Here is a 20145-nt window from a genome sequence, read left to right on the forward strand (position 1 = left end):
GTGTATTTTGTATGGTTGATTCTAGCTATTTATGGGTGGTACCCAAAAATAAAGAGATGCTTCCTATGGCTTGTATTGGACTATTCATACACTTCAAGTATGAAACGATGACAAAAATGTGCCAAGAAATGGCAGTAAATGTCAATATCAGAGAGATTTTCTCATCCAGAATATTTTTTGTTTTGCTGCCCTGAGTAAGCTGGTTTTAGCTATTTATGGGTGGTACCCAAAAATAAAGAGAGTCATCTCATGGCTTGTATTGGACTATTCATACACTTCAAGTATGAGAAATGACAAAAACACTCTAAGAAATGGCAATAACTGTCAAGCTCAGACAAATTTCCCCATCCAGAATATATATTTTGCTGCCCTGAAATTGTGTTGGATGTGTTTATTCATAAACAGCGTAGAGAAAAGAAAACAGAGACTTGAAGGTTAATGTCATCTTCCATCGCAGCTGTAGACGTTGGTTCCTCTGTCTGCCTGTACCAGACTGACTGCTGATGTGTCCCTGTGAAGTATGACGTCTCTCACACATCCAGTCAGACCAGCAGTGTACAAACCAAAGGTGGACACCGTCACATTTGTACCCAGCTCAAATCCACCTGTAACACAAGCAACAATAAGACATCATAGTTAGTAGGAAATACATTAACATCTCTTAGGATATTGAGATTTTCTCCAGGGATTCTTTCTACCTTGCTTCCGTTTTGATGTCTATCAGACACCTTTCTCAGAGCTTCTGACTGGAGTTCTGCTTCTCACTGCTACATGTAGCCGATGTAGGTGCTGCTTTTGCAGCGAGAACACAATCCGAAATGCAAGCAAGGTAGGAAGAATCCCAATATCCTATGTTCTACCAACTTGATGAAATTATTTTTACAAATGTCTCTACGTTCTATAGCCTTTTTAAGGCTGTACCTGAACATAGTATTGAAAGGTGGAGCCCATCCCAGTCTCCTTCCACTGCCTTTTACCTCCCCAAAATATGAATGGGGAGATCCAAGTAGCCTGACATGCTAGCCAGGACAGGTAGCCTGGCCTGTCCTGGGAGGCATCCAGGTTTTTCCGTAAACCCTATTTTTTGCAGTGCTGAAGTGCCATCACATGGAAAAGATGTCTTTCTAGTATGAAACTATACTTAGTCTAGTATTTACCTATATGGTACAGTCCGCCAGTGTTGAGCCCCACAGAAGCTCCCCCTATGTCGATGCCGTTTACTGCAGGGAAAGGCTGTCCATCCAAGTACATAGTCACCACACTTCTCGACCTGCCAATCAAAATATAAAACTTGATGAAGACACGAAATATAGCCTAGGCATCAGTCTCTTTCTGATCGACTCACCTTACCACTGGTATAGTGCACATTGAAACTGAATACTGTCTGGATTTCCAGACTATAAGCAAGAAGTAAATAACAAATTGCAAATTGCATCCTCAAAATGCAAGATTGGAAGAGTCTATTTCAGTGTGGGGGGTTCCTACCTCTGTATGATGACTGAGTGCCACTGGCCATCGTCCACATCTGGTGTTGACCGGATGGTTTCCTTGGCTAGGTACCCCAGGTTGATACTGTAGAACACACAAAGGTAAGAATCACTGTAGTAGTTCATACAACGTCTGTGTTTCCTTATACATGGTTTCTATAGCCAGTGGCAGCACACATTTACTTCATACAACATTATGTTCCCCAGAATACAAGTGATGCAGTAGTGGCTTTCCCATGGATATTTACACTAAAATCTGAGGCATCTTTTAGAAACTGCAGCTCAGCTTTATTGCTGAATTACTTTTAGATATTAAGTGAGAATTAGGAGAGAAATCTATAGCCTCACCTGAAAAGTAGTTTTCCATCTCTCACACCCAGACCCATGTAGTCTTCATCATCTGTGTCACTCTGTCAAATGCAAACAATATTCAGCTGAATTGTAGCAAAATGGAGACAGCAACATTAAGAAAACCAGTCTCTTTAACAAGAATTCAGAGATCTGAGACCTCCATGAAATATTTAGATCTTGTGGGATTGTGACTGTGTCCTCTTCTCATTCACCATGGTGTCTACAAGTCTAATTGTTTATCGAGCAAGGGAAACAACAATAGCTGTCAAGGAGGTCATGTAATGACAAACACCTGTAAAAACAGAGCGCTACCAGATGTAGACGCAATTAATGACTTACTCCTTCTGGGATGGGCTGAACCCAACCATACCCATTACAACCTAACCTAAGGGCCATGCTGAAACACAGACACACACACAGACACACCCACAGACATACCATAAACAATACCTGCATTTTAAAAGACAAAGAACTACCTTTCCGTTCCACAGAATAAGCCCCTCCCCCTGAGTGGAGGTGAAGTTGAGTGACAGCTGAGTGACAGTTGGGTTCCTGTGGGCGTGGTCAGGGTCCTGGTAGAAAATATACCCGTCTCCCTCAAACCTCGCACTCTGGAACGTCAGTGCTGGAAATGGAGGAAAAATATGTCAGTATCTTCTGTAACATATAACATAACTTTTTTGTAAATAATAAAAGAAGAAGAAGAATAAAAGGCCCTTGCAAAAATAGTTTTAAACACCTTTTCCTTGTTTTCATTACATTTTTAACCTGCTGCCTGACATCATGCATTGTAACGCATAGAACTGGTAGACAAGCAGGTACTTTAGTATGCTAAAGGTGAAGCAAAAAAACCCTGTCACTACATATATTAATGCACAAACAAATTAGACAAATGGTATATTTTTAAAAAAATCTAATAACCTAACAGACACTCAGATAGAATGAATGCTCCGCCCCTGAGGCATGGCCAAAAATAACTGACCATCAGTGCAGTTGTCTCCTGCCCAGCCCAGTCCACAGGCACAGGTGTGACCACCAGGTGTGGGAACACAGCTCGCGTTGTTACGGCAACCGTGGTTAGCACAGGCCGCCTCCTCATCACATGTCTCACCAGTATATGGCTGAAATGAGAGAAACATTACCCTCAACATTTACGTTAACAAAAAGGAAACCCTGACCTAAAAAATTTAATGTAGTCTTTGGTGCTTGGCACAGACCTTTACTGCATGCATCAAGATAAAAAGACAGAGAAAAATTTAGAGCTGAAAACCTCTGTAAAAAGGAAATTTCAGTGGACTAGTCCGAGGTGGTCCCAGCAGGTCCTAGCAGGTCCCAGACGGTTGGGACTAGTCCTGTCAGACACAGATCGGTCCGAGGTGGTCCTGGGAGTCGGGGACATGACTAGTCTGGCAGGTCCACTGGTCCCGGACTAGTCCCGGACCTCACTACAACCCTTTGGACTAGTCCCGCTTAATTAAAACCTTCGTTATCAGAGAGCCGTGGTGCAGCGCCCCCTTCTGTACATCGGACGCATCGACCAAAGTCGGTCTGGGGCGCTGCTTAGGGCTCTGGACCAATCTTTTTCTATACAGTCTGATTAGTGAACTTAACTCAAGATGCAAAGTACAGAAGCTTTTACGAAATGAAATCTCAATAATACTAAGAAATGTGTCTGTTCTAGAGGTATTGCCAAAAACTTTCCATCAGAAGCATTTTATACAAACGACCCCAGCTTGTAGAAATAAAAAAAGATTGCAAAGTACATGGTTTGTTATACTGACACTTATTCAATATAAATGATCTTCGTATGTACATTCTATGCCAGTATATGACTTGTGAAGAAAAACGCAGCCAAGTGATTTTACTGTACCTGAACACAGTTACAGCTGAAGTCGGTGAGTCCGATTTCCTGGCACACACCATTGTTTTTACAGACATTATAGCCACACGCTGCCCCATCACAGTCCCCCACATTCATACCCTCGGTGGCTCCTGCAGGGGAAAATAGAGTAACCGGAATTCTAATTTCATCCATCATATGAAGCATTAGTTCTGTTTAACACAGAGCTCATTGTGAGACTTTTTAGTTAGGCATGTAACATGTGCATTTATGGCAGTTACAGTAAGAGTACTGTTGCAAATTGCTGGTTCCTTAAGCCCCGAGTCATGCTACTTTGATTCCAGTTCTGATAGCGGGTTGCTAATTTTTTAGTCCTTTTGGATTAACCAAAATCTCACCATTTTCTGTCAAGTCGTATTCCCTTCCGTTCACCGCCAGTCGTCGCACACAGCCCACGAATCCGGACGGCTCGTTTTCCACCGCCATATTCGCAACCAGATCCAAGTACGGCACGCCCCCCAGATAGAAGTCCGTCCTAATGTCCAGCCCAACCATAGCCTGATTGGTTGTTCCAGTGACTTCATTCGTGCCGTCAATTCGCAGATACCCGTCCTTTCCTGTCCGTCCTGCTTCTAGATGGGTCCACGCGTTTCCGCTCGTATCTATACGCTGGGCGCTGCGTATAACGGCTGTTGGCTCCAAGCCTAGATTGTAGCGAAACTCGACAAAACCATCAAAGAGGGAAAGAGAGATAAAGTCCCCGGCGCGGGAGTTCAGGTTCTGAGCTGCGTAGAACAGGATTCCGTTTGGCGCACTGGGTTGGAACTCTAACGCGATCCGGGTTTCCACACGGAGGTTCTGTCGCGGGAACGACATGTACGAACTTGACCCCTGACCTCCCATACCAAAGGAAGGATCGCTGATGGTGATGCCTGTAACAAGAAACATTCTTTCTTTGACTTTTGGTAAAACATGATGGAATTTTCCACAATACAGGGAAAGTCACTGCACAGCTTAGTTACTTACTATGCTATCTAACATGTTTCAACAAGTACAACTTTAGGTGTGTTCCATTTCTTACAACTGCTGCAAGAATTACCTATCCCTCAAATGCTCAAAGTATTAACACTGTGTTCAACACAGGGTGACAAATAACCAATCAACCTCAGTTGTGTCATGATATGATGGCCAATCAGCACCAAGGACATACTAGGCTAGTGTCGGGTTCATTATTTTGACAAACTATTCAGTGGTCGAAATACTTTTTGTCAGTGCTCTGCAATATTGCAGAAGAGTCAAAATTTTGTTCTGCAATTTGGAAATACTTTCTGCAAATACACAAGCCTCCATACTTACAATCTTGCAGGTTTATAAGCATGAACTATTGATTGATATGCAAATTAGTGAAGACAAATTTTTGGAAGTCCAAAAGGAAACAAAAGATAAACAAGTCAAGACAAGAATGATGCAAATTAGTGAAGAAGCTTCTATTGTTTCAGAACAGGAGCTTAAGTGTTGTCTGTCCTTGGGGCCAAAAGCGCCAAATCCCAAGTGCCAATTTTTCCTGCTGCAAAACTGCAGATTGTATAAATTTTTCTTCTGCAATCTTGAAAATCTATCTGCAGATTGCAGACTGCAGACAGGTATTTCGAACACTGTATTATAAAAATATGTTTGTAATCAGCAGACTTACTCTGTTCACAGTTGGTCCCATTTCTGCCCAGTGGACAGTCACACCTGTGGGACTGTTCCAGCGGTACACAGCTGGCCCCCGCAGCACACGGGTTGGCCGTGTCACACACCGTCTGCACCTCCGCACATAACAGACCCTTCCAGCCAGGCTGACAGTCACATCTGAAATAATAAGAAATCAGAGATTTTTGACTTCTGGGAAGTATTGTTAGGTCCCGCATGCAATCTGCCTATCCTTTTTGGATTTGATATAAGTAATATCTAATACTTTCAACCTAATTACATTGTACATCAAATTAATAATACTGCGATGCATACATACAAAGTACACAATCATGCTATCCTCATATAAGCTTGATGCAATGGACAAAGAAGACAAAAAAATTAAATAGTGAATGTAAAAAATCAACCTGAAAGAAGCCCCGATGTCCCTGCAGGTGCCACCGTTATGGCAAGTGTTCAGTGTACATTCCGACACGGAACACTGCCCGACCATCCGTCCAGAATCCACGTGACCCATGGTCCGCCACGCATCAGACTCGTGAGTCCGAACCTCCATGTCATAGATACACCCTGGGCAACAGAAGACAAGGCATCAGAGATCCATAGTTTCATTAGGTTGGTAAGTCACTGAATAAAAATACCCTTCGCAAACATGTGTAATTCATTCAACCAACTCAACGTCAGAATTGCTCTAAAGGATTGTGACAGAAGGTCTCCAAAACTTGGCTGAATAAAACACTTGGTAGTATGAAAAAAAGTAAGTCATTTCTTACCTTGGAATCCTGATGTGAAGTTGACAGAGTTGGGCATTAGTGACAGTTGGAACATGTCGTATCCACCCACAAACAACTCTTCTCCCTGGGCCAGGTTCAAACCTATCAAATCACCCTGTACAAAACACATTTTAGGTGAGTTGATGAAGTTTAGACTTCCAGGTAAACAATTAAATAGTTATAAATAAATCAAATTCCCAAACTTTTACTAGATAAAATACAGAGAAAACTTCCAAAAAGCTCTGTATCATATCCAGTAGTACAGTAATTACTTTATAATGCATGTGTCTTAAGTACTTGCTACAGAAGTGTAAAGAATAAATCATTTCAGAATTTTGCTTGTGATACAGCTTTTCTTTAAACTAAAATTTCTTCCTTAGTTTTGCAGTATGTATAGAAATGGAGGTCATTTTGTACCCAACAAAAAATAAATAATAGCTTACACAGGTTCCAGGCCAGAATATTACAAGAATGCCAATCAGATAAAAATCCCTAAAGTTTATTATAGAAAACACTCCACAATTTTGTCTAATAGTTTTGTTTATAGTATATATGATAAATATCAGTATGTATGATTATAATGTACAAGTACCTGTGCTTCGCCTGTGACGTTGACTGTGTTGTCCACCAACAACCAGCCGACCTTTCTCTCCCGTCCCAAGGTCACTGTGTGATAGGGCAAGGTCAAGTCCAGGGGGGAGGGGCTTCTGATGTAGGCAGGACCTGACCAATCAGAAACGGATGTATAAAGGATGTATATTTCACATAAAGATTGACAGCTAAAATAGATTATCTACACACGTAGAAATCTTACTGTTGCATTGTGTTCATCTGTTACTATATATAAGGTAAGGTGTTGTATTATCTATTGCATTGGGAGATCAAAAGTTACTCAAATCTACAGTGTTGGGCAGATTTAACAGATTACCTTACTATGAATTTATAAATTGTGTCTCAGTACCTGATCCAAGGTCGAATGTAAAGACTACATGTCCGTTCTCTATGCCCAAAGCAAGGTAGTCGTCACCCCAGCCTGGAACTTGGTCTGCAAGAAGCAAAGATGATTTTTTAGTCATTCAGGAGAAACATGGAAGAAGGAATAAGACAACAACACACTGTCAGATTTAATTTAAGATTTAGCACAACTACACTGGGCTAGCCCACTACTGCGTGACCCAAGGGCTATAGAAATAGAGATAGGCTCTGCCTTATACACCAAAGGCGTGGGAAATATTTATTTTGACTTACTTGCTTGTCCGGTGTAAAGTACGAGGGAACTGGTCAGAGCTGAGTCGTTGTTGGCCAGAGTGAAACTGAAGCGGACTTCAAAGAAGAAGTTAAGCCCAAGGACTTGTGGGTAGGCAATGTAGGAACTGTACCCATAATGCACCCCGGTGAAGGCTGCACGAGTTATGTTCAATTCTGGGGAAAACAGAAACAACAGTCAATCTGAGAGTATGTACAAATGTACTACATGGTACAAGCATTTTGAACTAAGCAGGTTTAATTGTAGTTACTTTATTGTTCCATTTGAATGTATGCATCAATGATGCAGTGACCAACAGTCAGTTTCAAAAGATCCTGTATTATACCGGTGCTTAGAATAGCCAATCAGCATGTGGTATGATAGGGTATGATAAGTGATGACCAATCAGTACAAAGGACATTACAGCCAATCAGCACTAATGTAACAGCAACTGACTGAGATTTTTGTGCCTAAGTTACAATGCATTTATGTGGACAATAAGTAAGCTTTGGTGTAAATAACAGACACCTTTGCACAAAACATACATCTGAATGAAGATATCATATACATCCACAAGCTAACTTTAATTTGAGAAACTAAAATAGACAGAAGTTGTAAAAAAAAATTCCAATAGTTGCAAACTTGTTAGTGGATCAAACTATATGGTCATATACAGGTTGTACTAACAGTACAAAGCTGTAACAGTTGTGTTATGACTTAAGTCAGTTTCATGGTAATATTCAAAACAAACAAACAAACAACCACTTACCATCTTCACAAGTGATCCCTCCCCTGCCGTACGGACACAAACAAACAACTCTCCCATCAGTCTGTGGGAGACAGGTCGCGCCATGGCCACACGGGTTTGCTGAACACACGTCCCTCTCACAAAGTTCCCCACTGTACAGCGGGTGGTTCGTCCCGTTCTTAGGACAGTCACAGAAATACTGACCATCCGCATCCCTGGAAAAATGGTTATACTGATATTTAACTGTTTTAATAGGATGAACTGTGTAAGAAATAGGGAGACAAACCAGCCAATCAGCATTAGGGAAATGGCAAGTGATAGCCAATCAGCACCAAGGACATATTAGATTGGTACTCACCACTTTTGGTACATTTGGAAAGAATAGTAAGTTAAAATTGCTGTTTCGGATTGTCAGTGTTCGAATCTTATATAGCCATTCAGTATCTGAGGTGTGATGAGTGATGGCCAATCAGCACCAAGGAGGTATTAGATTGGTACTAACCATTTTTGGCACATTGGAAAGAATTAAAACATTACTGTTTAGGATTAACATTGTTCAGAATAAAGTTACAAATTTGAAGTAGCCAATCAGTATGAGGGGTGTGATGAGTGATAGCCAATCAGTACCAAGGACATTTCAGATATGTGGTTCTACCGGGTAAGCATCTTTGGCAAGAGACTAAGACGGTTTTCTTTTACTATAATAAATAATATTTTTTCAACCAAAACGCTAGATGAGAAAACCCACTGGTTGTTTATTTATTTTTGTATTACAGTCTGTAATTGAATCTTCAGATAGCTGGGTAGACCATTTGATTTTCAATGGGACCCAGAATAAAGAAACAACACTAAAATCAAGTACATGTATAACAAAGAACCTTCTAAAATGATTTCACAAATTGTCTTACAGTCTACAGGTTCCGTTGTTCCTGCAGGGGATGAACTGACAGATGGAATGAGCCACACAGTCTCCCACATTCTCTCCATCCACCGCATCACTGAACAGGTCATACTCAAGGTCGTTGACCTGTAGGGCTCCGATGCACCCCTCAAAATTCACCACAGGTCCTTGAAAGTGGAAAACAAAAACAAACAAAAAAAGGATTTATTAGGCCACACCAAAATATGATTTTATTCTCAAATGTATTACAAAAGACATTTTTTTATGTTTGGTATTCAATAAGTATTACAGAAGTCCTTTCAATATCTTTAACATTTTAAGCTGTTTTGAATGTCCCTCCAACTCATTGAATAAAACTTCACCATTGCTGGTTTCAGATCTTTACTTACTGGTAATCATTGTAGGAGGGAACACTGCAAATATTCAACATATATGTAAAACATTCTTCATTATCAAAATATGACATTAACTATATATTAAAGAAAAAATCTGAAGACATATCCTGCTGCCTCTTTTTGAAAATAGTTACCACTTTTTAAAAGCAACTCCTGCTTTTTGAAAATAACTGCCTTTTTTTAAGAGGACTGTCACTTTTTGAAAAAAAATTGCCACTTTTGAAAATAACTGCCACTTTTTGAAAACAACTGCCACGTTTTTAAATTAGCTGCTGCTTTTCAAAAATAATTGCCACTTTTAAAAAATAACTGCCAATCATCACTCACCTGCTTGTGTGACTGCTGTCAGGTCTGAGGGCAGACCTCCCAGGTAGAGGGGTCCGAAGGGTTTCTGTGCAAAGTAAGTCCTGACCTCGTTAGAAACAGGTGCTGAGCTGTTCACCTGTACAGACGCACTGCACATGCCGCGGATGGTGTTACCGATAGGGCGAGGTCGGCTTTGTCTGGTGAGGACAAAAATCGTGTCAAAGTTATAGATTAATCTTGAAGCTTCAGTCAGGGACGTCCTCTCAAATTGGACATAAAAATGTAACATTAGGTCCAGTGCTTGAGGACAGTCACACCTCAAGCATGTTTAACACACTACCACACTTAGCAAACAGAGCCCTTCCCAGTGTGAGTTTAGTCCCAAGGTTGAAATTACTTTTAGAGACCTTTGTATCTATTGACTTGCAATTGACAGACGGTACACACTTTTCTACTAAGGCACTCTCTCATATGGACACATCTACAAATATCAGACCATTTGTGGTATGATTATTTTACGATTTCAAATGATACTAGGCTGAAAGCAACAATTTGAAAGTACTTACTGGATAACAACTGAAGTCATGAAGTCATTATTAACTGTGATGTCTGTGCTTAGGCTAAGTACTGTGCCTCCTCCACAGCTAAACCTGTGATAAAACATTAAAAAAAGAAATAGGTTGAAACTTCATACACTGCCATGCAAACATATCAAAGAAACACTTATCAGCACCATGTACTGTTGTCTGTAAATAATATAGAGATGTTCTTTTGACCAGAGTTGGAAATAGTAACATTCTTTCTACTGTCAAGCCTCATGACCATTACAAATTTGTTGCTAAATGACATTCTTTATAAAAAAAGTGTTAAAGAAATCACAAAACTCTTACCTGTACCACAAAGTTCCACCTTCAATGTACAGGTGAACAAATTCTGCATTACTGTTGGCACCCACAGCGTTAGCAATCCCACCATCCTCTGCTGCATACAAAATGGTGGCCTCCGTGGTGGTAGTTTTAAACATAACGACGATGTTGTTTGTGTACTGCTGAGTCAGGTCCAGGGATGAGTACTGTAGGTAAGTGTTCCCAGAGAAGGATGGGAAATACACAACTAGATCTGAAAAAAGGATAGAAATCAAGTTAGCAAAACTTATTTTGGAGCAATAATGGTAGCCAAGGAAACAATTGAAACATTCAAGGAATTCAACCAAATAACGCTCATGTCGCTTTTTGGAAATTCATGTGCTTAGAATTAAATGTTGATACAATATTTTTCCTTAAACTCCTACAACTATTACCAGATGCATTGTATATAGACTGTTATATTTATGTAAACTTAGGGGAGTATAAGCTACAGTAACTATTCAATGACAAACTGTTATTGTGTTGACTGGCTACTCTTCCTTGCAGCAAAGGGCTGAATTGTGAGGAACTTACAACTGGTGGGACTTAATTGCAATAGGACTGTAAGGTTTGAACCACTCAGACCAAGAAGGACCTCTACAAAGGCCCATAGAAACAAACAAACAAACAAACAAAAAACAAACAGACCCACCCTCCTCACATCTGTTTGAACCACTCCCAGTAGGAAGGACCCCTACAAAGGCCCAAATGAACAAACAAACAAACAAACAAACAAACAAACTCACCTTCCTCACACCTGTCCCCGGTAAAGTGCAGTGGACAGTCGCACTCATACTGCAGCACCCCTCCCGTGGTGACATCACGACACGTCCCGCCGTTTTCACACCGCGTCTCGCTGCACGTGGGCGGCGGGGGGTTGGTCGGCCCCGGGGGAGGGGTGGGGAGCACGTCACACTCTTCCACGTTTTCTCCGCCAACCGAATAAAGGAAGTTGTACGGGAGGGCGTTAATCGTCAGCTCCGAGACACATCCCTGAAAGTCGTAGACGGGTAGACTGGCCAGCAGGGGGTCAAAGGTTGGCGGGACTCCGCCCATGTACACGGGGCCCATCTGATCGCCAACGTTGTCGAGCAAGGATGTCGGCCAACCAGCTTGGACTGGAGTGCCGTTGTCAATGGTTACTGTCGCTTGGCAACCAGGGCTGGTGATGTGCCTGGAGTGGGCAGAATAGTAATTATGATTATGGTTAATATAACTCTGCATAAGAATAGCAATATTCACCACAAGATCTGCAAGAAATTTTAACTTCTTTATGATTTTTTGTTTCAGTTGTCATTAATAACAATGTTACAGTAGCAATTTCTCCAATACATCTGAGAATGGACCTGTCCTTAGTGCTGAATTCCATTTTCTATCATGGTACATGTATATTTAAAATGATAAACTGGATAGTGAGTGAGTGTGTGATTTTAGCAATCTTTTAAAGAATATCAAAAATTAAATGCTTTTAACACTTACTCAATGATGACAGAGACTTCATTGCCGTGGTTGACTAGAGTGTTGGTATCCACAGTGAAGCGCTCAATCCAACAGGAAAAATGGTACTGTAGAATTCAAAAAGTTTGTCTCTTGAAATACATCTGCTACATAGTGCTTCAATCAAATTAAAGAGAAAAAACAAAATAATGCAATTTTTTACCAATCAAATATTTCACAGATCCGTGAAGTATCTAGAATTCCTGTGAACTTGTAAACTAATGTGAATTTCTTGCTGATTTTGCTTTCAAGTACATTCATGTATATTGCATATACATGGATAGTTTCATCAGGTTGGTAAGACACTGAGTAAAAAGACTCTTTACACAACCAAGTCTTTTATTCAGCCGACCTTCCTCAGGGCATACATATATATTGTTAATGCATCTATAGCAGCGACACCTGTGCTGCAGTGCAATGTGAACCAGTCAGAATTGCCCTGAGGAAGGTGACAGACGGTCACCGAAATGTTGGCTGAATAAAAAACTTGGTTGTGTAAAAAAGAGTTTCTTTACTCTCTATATTGCATATAGCAGGAAATTGAAAACAGGAAATGAGATAAACTTTTCTGGGACCTTTGAGTTAACTTCCTGTCAGTGTCCCCAACTACAGAAACACAAAAGTCACTGGAAAGAAAACCTCTGTAAATGGAGATACTGGTAGCATTACAACTACTACTACTACTACTACTACTACATGTACTACACTACTACTACTACCATAACTGCTAATAAAACTATGACTACTGCTACTACTACTACTACTACTACTACTACTACTAACACTACTACTACTACTACTACTACTACTACTAACACTACTACTACTACTACTACTACTACTACTAACACTACTACTTCTACCACTACAGTAACTACTACTGTCAGTCAGTCTGAAAAGACTGTAGCAAGGGTATTAAGTCACTCACATAGAGAACTCCATTCTCCACATACAAGTGGATGAAATAAGCGTTCCGCTGTGGTGCTCGGTAGTCCTGTACCGCGTACAGAAGTGTTCCGTTCTGGTGGGCCGTACGGAAGGTCACCTGGATGCTGTTATTCTCTCTGACCGTGTACGAAGGGAACTCCAGGTATGAGTTGGCCAGGAACTTAGGAGTCACCACTCTTACTGCAAAATAACAACATTTATTTCTTCAGATGTTTTATAACTTTTGTCTTGTGAAATTTAAAATCTGGCCAAGAAAACAGCTACAATAATGTGGGAAATACTTAAAGCACAAAATAAGGAAAACAATAGGTTCCATAGACAAGTAAAGCACAGAATACAATCTTAATCCTGCCATTTAAAAATACAGTGGCTCAAAGAGATTTGCTAAAGAAAGTATCCCTCAGGTACATGTACGGACAAATTCAGAAAAACATAAAAACTCCTACAAATAGTGCTGTTGTTTAATAAAGACACAATGGAGGTGGAAAAAAGAAGCTGATTTAAGTTTGCTATAGATGATATGATACAAGATGAGAAATGTTGAATATGATTTTTCTGACCTGAGTCGCAGACTGGTCCAGTGTACCACCAGGTACATTCACAGCGTGCAACCGTCTGTCCGTTTATGTCCTCTTCAACACAGGTAGCCCCGTTCTGACAAGGGTCGTCCTGACACGTGTACACGGGGGTAGGGGTGGGGGTGGGGGTTGGCACTGGGGTGGGGGTTAGTGTTGTCACTGGAAGTGAAACAAAAATTGACTTTAATAGGTGAAAAAAGGCCCAGTCTCATTGAAGGTGCCTAGAATAAATTTCTAGAAGTTCCACAATTTAAAAAAAGATTGAGAAAAATCTGTACACATGCAAGAAAGTAATGATTAAAAAAAACTGAACAGCATACAATAACAAATGTTACAAAATAAGAATAAAAATAACTTTTCTTTGAGGTAATATTTGTGTACATTTAAAAATCAATGAGAAATTGTAGGTCTTTACTTTGGTAACATTCAGGCTAGTTGTATTTCAACAAAAGTTGTGTATTGTATTGAAAATATCAGAATCTGTACAATAACATTATGATTATTTAGAATTGTCTACTACATTTCATACAGTGGATAACATTGCGCATTGCATGCATCACAGTACAATACAAGGGGTACAAACATGCATAGTAAGTATGGTTAAAGCACATAGCATAGAATCACATTCATTTAGTAGAAGATTAAGTACATTTGACAAAAAGCTGGACAGTCAACAATATTCACATCAAATAAAAGTTTTTGTAATAGTTTTTATGACGTAACATTCAAATGCACTTTCTGCAACATTTCAAAATTTGGCTATCACACTAGAATGTTGTTGACTGCCCCATAAGCAAAATGTTGGTAAAATGGAACAAGACAGCATCAACATGTAATGAAAAGGGAAGATTGCAGAGGAATGAACAAAGATGGTTAGAATACAAGTATATAGTTTTGTACCTTGCTACAAAACATGCTTGAGTCATGCTTATACAGATACATAACATACCTCTTGAAGTCCTTACTAGTATTCCTTTAGTTGAGATGAATGAAGTGTGAAATATGCATTTCCACAAATGACCGAAGACTATATATTGCAATATATATAATCACCATGTAAATGACTGAGAGGTCATTTGCAAGAGGTGAGTTTGAATCTGGATGTCTAGAGGTATTTCAGTCCATGTTGTGAGTTTACAGTAAAAAAGTACATGTAGTAACCGAAAAACAGTGAACTGAAATTGTTGGATGCAGTAGGCAAGAAGATGGCATTAGCAGCAATGTTTCAATTCCATTTGTTTGTACCATGGTTGAAAAATCTGAAGCAAAGACACCATGTTCAACTGTTGAAAGAACAAATGGATTTCCAATGGATGCACTTTGTTGCATTTGCTCTTGATGCAATGTCTAATATGTTTTCTGTATCAGTAAATCCTTGAAAAGAAATACAGGCTGTTGGAATCTGTTGTAAACATGCTCTGTTTTATGTCTGATATCATGAACTGTTCAGTATAGGGTGTTTTCCCACATGTCAGTTGTGACCACCATGAATTCAGCACTAAGGACAGCACCATTCTCATGTACATCAAAAAGTCCTGAAAGATTTCCGGAACCTTTCCTTGTCATATCTAGTTCTGGTGTTCCTGATAATGAAATGGGCTGCTTTACAGCAAAATTTCTGAAGATTTCATCTGAAAAATGCTCATGGTGTGGTACAAAAATGTAGCTATCAGTGTGGGTTTGTGACATCATTGAAAAATCTGTCAAAAACTCATATCTTTCTTTCCTCCTCATTGTCAGCTCAATGTAAAGCCTTTTTCTTGATTATTGAGTTGTCCTGGCTGGAAAGAACTTCTGTCCTGACCAATGATAAGGCACGATCCTGTGAGCTTGTCATTTGTATCGCCATTTCTGATTGGTGTTCAGCTCCTTGTTCTTGTGTTTTGAGTTGATGCAACTGGCATGAGACCAGTTACAAAAACTGTACTCCACAAACTCATCCATTCTCCAGTGGTTTTTAGATGACTTGGGGACAAGTTACTCAGAAAGAAAAATTTATGATTGAGCTTTTTGTGTTAGATACATATACATTGTAATTCAAAATGTTTGAAAATGGTTTTTGAAATGATTTTGATACAAGATTGCTTGAAATTTGTGATACTGATTGTTGCATAATTGTTATAGCCTGGTTGCTCCCGAGTCCTACATCCTCTCTGTAAATAGCTATAATATGTCTGGAAACCAGGCTATAATTGTTTGAAAAGAAGGCAGCAAGCTTGCAGCAGAGCCATGCATGCTGTTAGAAACAGGAGAATGATATCATGTTGACATGAACAGATTAGATGACACACCACTCTGTGTTAAGCTGGGAATGACGGACAAAATGTTATCGGAAAAAAGGAAGACACACTGAACAACAGTTGGGACAGTCATGGAGGGTGGGGATACAGCAACAGTAGGTTGTCCACTGGTTGCGCTACTCTAGGAGGTTGTAAAGGTTTCCATACCTGTGGGGGTGCTAGAAGGACTTCCTGGCAAACTTCCAAATGTGGACGTCATTGCTGGTGTGAGTTCTTGGGTAAAAGTACTCGTAGGAAACACTGTTTGAAGAGATGTTGCCTGTGAACTTGGAAACGGGGACTCCTGGAGAATACTTGACCTTGACACTTGTGGCAATGATGTTGTCGACAGGCTTGGCAGAGTTTGGGTAAGAAACGTTGGAGAAGGAAACAGCGATTGTACTATTGTTGAAGTCGCTTGGATTTCGGACAGAACGCTCTGCTGTTGTGAGCTCACTTCTATCGATGTCTGCATTGATGGTTCAACTGTAAGAGTTGATGTTTCAATCACAGTTTCTTCTGCAGTTATCATTGAACGGGTAGATTCAACTGTTCCAACACTTGCTGAAGAACCAGCAACAACAGAACTTGGGGAGGGCAGCAGCTGAAGTGTTGTTGACAAGACTTCAGTTGTTGTTTCCAGTATTTCCATTGAACTAGACATTTCCGGAGGAACAGTCATTGTTGAAGAAACTGACGTTGCAGTAGGAAAAGTTGATGGTATACTGGCCACAACAGCACTTGTTGCGGGTCCAGGAGTGACCAAGACTGTTGACGATGGTATTACAGAGATATGGTCTGATTCTGAAGCTACAGATGTAATAAGTTCTGTTGTAATCTGTGTTTGAGTAGAGGCCATTATAATTGTAGTGGGCTGAGACAAAATGGTGGGCTGAGAGGTTGACAACTGTAGTATGGGACTGGTTGAAGTAGGAGGCATTGTAGAGAGCGTTCCTGTCAATGATGGCAGTTGTGTAGTGACTGATTCTGAAGCTAATGATGTTATCAGTTCCGTGCTAATTTCCGTTTGTGTAGAAGCCATTATAATTGTAGTGGGCTCAGGGAAAATGGTGGGTTGGGGAGTCGACAATTGTATCATAGAACTGGTGAAAGTAGGCTGTATTGGAGACAGTGTATCTGTCAATGATGGCAGTTGTGTTACAGTAGTGGCTGATTCTGGTAATACCATTGTTGACGACTGAGTCAATACGACTGATTCATAAGTTGAAAATTGACTGGTAAAGGTAGGTGTTAATACAGAAAGTGTTTCTGTGGATGGGAACAAACTTTCTGCAGTAGTAGACTCAAGTTGACCAGACGATTTTGAACTCTGAGCAACAGTAGTAACCCCAGTTGGCAAAGAAGATAATACTGAGCTTATTGCCATTGCTGGAGACACCAAACTACTCAAACTGGCAGGTAGGCTGGTCGAAACAACAGAACTTTCAAAAACTGTGGAGGGAGTGATGGTTTCTAAAACTGTTTCAGTCATATCTATGGAAAGATCTGAAAATATCTGTGTTGTCTCGGCCACCACTGAAGTAGCATCAGAGAACATTGAAGCTGATGGTGTGTAAGTTACAGAAACTGGTACAGTTCTTGTTGGCAGTAATACACTAGACGTTACTGCAGTCGATACTGGAATGGATGTCATACTCTGTTCACTTGATGAAGTTTCAACTGTGACTTCTGTTGGAGATACGACAAGGGAAGGGGTGAAATGTCCAACTGTAGAACTTGAAGGTTCAAACATTGTCCGAGAAGTCAGAACTGATCCAAATGATGACGGGCTTGGTTGTAGCAATGAAGGGGAAACGGAAATTGACGCATCAACAGTAACGGATACTACTTCGCTAGAAGGGACTGTTGTAGAAGTTGATATCATTGCTGTTGTACTTGTTGGATAGATAGTTGAGTCAACTGTACTGAGCTGTATTGTACTGTCGGATGTTTCTATCACTGTTGATGCCCTTGAGGACAGCATTGGAGTTGACAGCAGCTGACTTTCTGTCACAAAACCACTGGACACAACTTCTGAGCTAGTAGAAGTGACAGCTGGGGATGCCCGTGGACTTGTTTCACTAGTTGAGATTGTAAAAATTGTCATACTTTCCTGTGACAATGACATAGGGGTGACTGTGGTGGTGAACTGTTCAGTGGTGCTTTGAAGGCCAAGACTTGTAACAGCACTAGAGGGTAGACCATCTGAAGTTTGAATTACTACCTCACTGGTGGAACCGACAGGTTCCACACTTGGCGAAGGTTGGAGAATCTCACTCAGTGTTGAGCTAACCAAGTTACTAATAGGAGTTGTGTCTGCCACAAATGTGCTCATGGCTTCGGGTGTGAATGTTGTTGTTTCAGGTGCAACACTTGGCACCTGACTTATCGTAGTAGTATCTTGGCTAGTTGCGAAGGTCGCTGTTGAAGGAAAAACTTTGGTAGGTGACATCAACATTGTGGTATCTGTCCTTGGTAGTGTGGATGTTGTTGTTGTTGCTGTTGTGGTTTGAGGGGACATTGCCTGAGACAATGTTGAGGTCGTTGACACCACACTTCTCAGAGAGGTTAGTGTTGGTGTTGGTATGATATCAGTTTGTGTGATCATTGTCAATGTTCCCGTACTTTCTGAAGCGGGAAGGTTTGTCGTTTGTTGTGTAGGTGTTGTGGACGACGTGAGCGGAAATCCCGTGGTGGTTGCCATGGTGATGTGCGTGGAAGATGGCGGCGGTGACGCTGAAGACGAAACAAAAACTGGAGTTGGAGAAAGAACCAAACCGCTGTGCTCCGTAGTGAGAGAGGGTGCAGGGGAACTGTCTACAACTGTTGTGCCCAAATTAGTAGTAACAAACACAGGCAAACTCAACTGTGGTGTGTTAGTTGGTGTGCTTGCAGCAGAACTTGAAAGTGTTAGAGTACTGTCACTGCTCGACAACCCAGAAAGCAGTGTAGTACCAGTTGGTGAAATAGGCAAAGTTGATTGGCCAGTTCCAGAGGTACTTGTTAATTGTATTAAGTCTAAGGACCAATCACTGTTCACTGAAGAGTCTACAACAGTTGACAGGACCGTAGTTTGCATGCCAGATGAGTTGAGAGCTTGTGTTAGCTGCAGTGGTGGGGTGGTAGTCAGCTGTAAGTTGATAGTGGTGGGTTGTGGGGTGGTAGGCTGCAAGCTTGTTGCTATGGCGACAGGTTGGGTTGCCATGGTAACAGACTGTTCTACAGAAGCTGCTGGGTTGGATGTTGCAGTGAGAGTGGTGGAGAGGACGTTATTTGGTGGTGCGGATGTCGGGTTTGTTGTTATTGATGATAAGGTGGTAACAGAAGGTGATATTGTCAAGAATGACTGCTCCGTTGATATTTCTGTTGCTACAGAGATTGGTGATGTTAGTAAAATGTCTGTACTCGCTGGAAGAGGAACGCTTGATGGGGTTAGAAGTGTAGTCACACTCATAGTCACATCAACCGGTGTTATGTCGGTGCTGAATAGCGTGCTAATTTTATCTACACTACCGGTGCTACTACTGATCCACACTGCAGTGCCGGTACCTGGTGTTGTCGTGGTTATGATGATGTCACACAATGTTCCCGCGAATCCGGGCGCACACACGCATGTGTAGTTGGTCGGGTTGGCCACGCAGGTCGCCCCGTTTTGGCACGAGTGGTTAATACAGGTGTCGTTGTGTTCGCAGTTCGTTCCAGCAAATCCCTCCAAACACACACACTCGTAGACCCCCGGGTAAGGCTGGGTGCAGTTTGCTCCATTCTGGCAGGGGGAGCTGCTGCATTCGTCGATGTCGATCTCACAGTGAGTCCCATTGTAGCCAGGTGCACAGCTGCAGGTGTATCCATTGACCTCGTCGATGCAGGTGGCAAAATTTTGACATGGATCGCTGAAGCAGTCGTCGAAGTTGACTTCGCAGTTGTCGCCCTGGATGCCCGGAGGACAGAAGCAGATGTAACCCAACCCTGGGGCCTGCTGTTGGCACACTCCATTGTTTTGACAGGGGTCAGAGCTACACTCATCAATATCTTCTGCACAGGTGTCTCCTGTCCAACCTGAAGGAAGAAAACTAGCTGTTAGACATATTACAGTGGTGCATACTGAGGACTTATAAGCCACAACAGAAGCCATTATTCCATAGTTGTAGCAGTATTCTTACTAGACTGAATTATCAAAGAAAAGACAAAAATAT

At 41.2% G+C, this 20145-nt stretch overlaps 1 protein-coding gene across 1 annotated transcript in view; it reads right to left on the minus strand.

The window, feature by feature from the left end:
- LOC109476379 (protein eyes shut homolog) overlaps positions 1-20145 on the minus strand; it is a 26886-nt gene continuing 6741 nt past the window's right edge. The window contains exons 12-35 of the mRNA XM_019777313.1: positions 19499-20008; positions 13653-13829; positions 13073-13272; positions 12127-12212; positions 11394-11821; positions 10633-10861; positions 10309-10392; positions 9764-9939; positions 9049-9208; positions 8162-8355; positions 7395-7568; positions 7108-7191; positions 6739-6869; positions 6147-6261; positions 5781-5943; positions 5372-5532; positions 4077-4610; positions 3709-3830; positions 2821-2959; positions 2315-2463; positions 1836-1897; positions 1486-1572; positions 1158-1270; positions 1-605 (exon numbers count right to left, since the gene is read on the minus strand). Coding sequence (XP_019632872.1) covers positions 442-605; positions 1158-1270; positions 1486-1572; positions 1836-1897; positions 2315-2463; positions 2821-2959; positions 3709-3830; positions 4077-4610; positions 5372-5532; positions 5781-5943; positions 6147-6261; positions 6739-6869; positions 7108-7191; positions 7395-7568; positions 8162-8355; positions 9049-9208; positions 9764-9939; positions 10309-10392; positions 10633-10861; positions 11394-11821; positions 12127-12212; positions 13073-13272; positions 13653-13829; positions 19499-20008 — 4442 coding nt within the window. The 3' untranslated portion in view covers positions 1-441. The remainder of the gene's footprint in view (positions 606-1157; positions 1271-1485; positions 1573-1835; positions 1898-2314; positions 2464-2820; positions 2960-3708; positions 3831-4076; positions 4611-5371; positions 5533-5780; positions 5944-6146; positions 6262-6738; positions 6870-7107; positions 7192-7394; positions 7569-8161; positions 8356-9048; positions 9209-9763; positions 9940-10308; positions 10393-10632; positions 10862-11393; positions 11822-12126; positions 12213-13072; positions 13273-13652; positions 13830-19498; positions 20009-20145) is intronic.

This window comes from Branchiostoma belcheri, unplaced genomic scaffold, assembly GCF_001625305.1.
Source record: "Branchiostoma belcheri isolate BF01 breed outbred unplaced genomic scaffold, Haploidv18h27 scaffold37, whole genome shotgun sequence".
Classification (NCBI taxonomy): domain Eukaryota; kingdom Metazoa; phylum Chordata; class Leptocardii; order Amphioxiformes; family Branchiostomatidae; genus Branchiostoma; species Branchiostoma belcheri.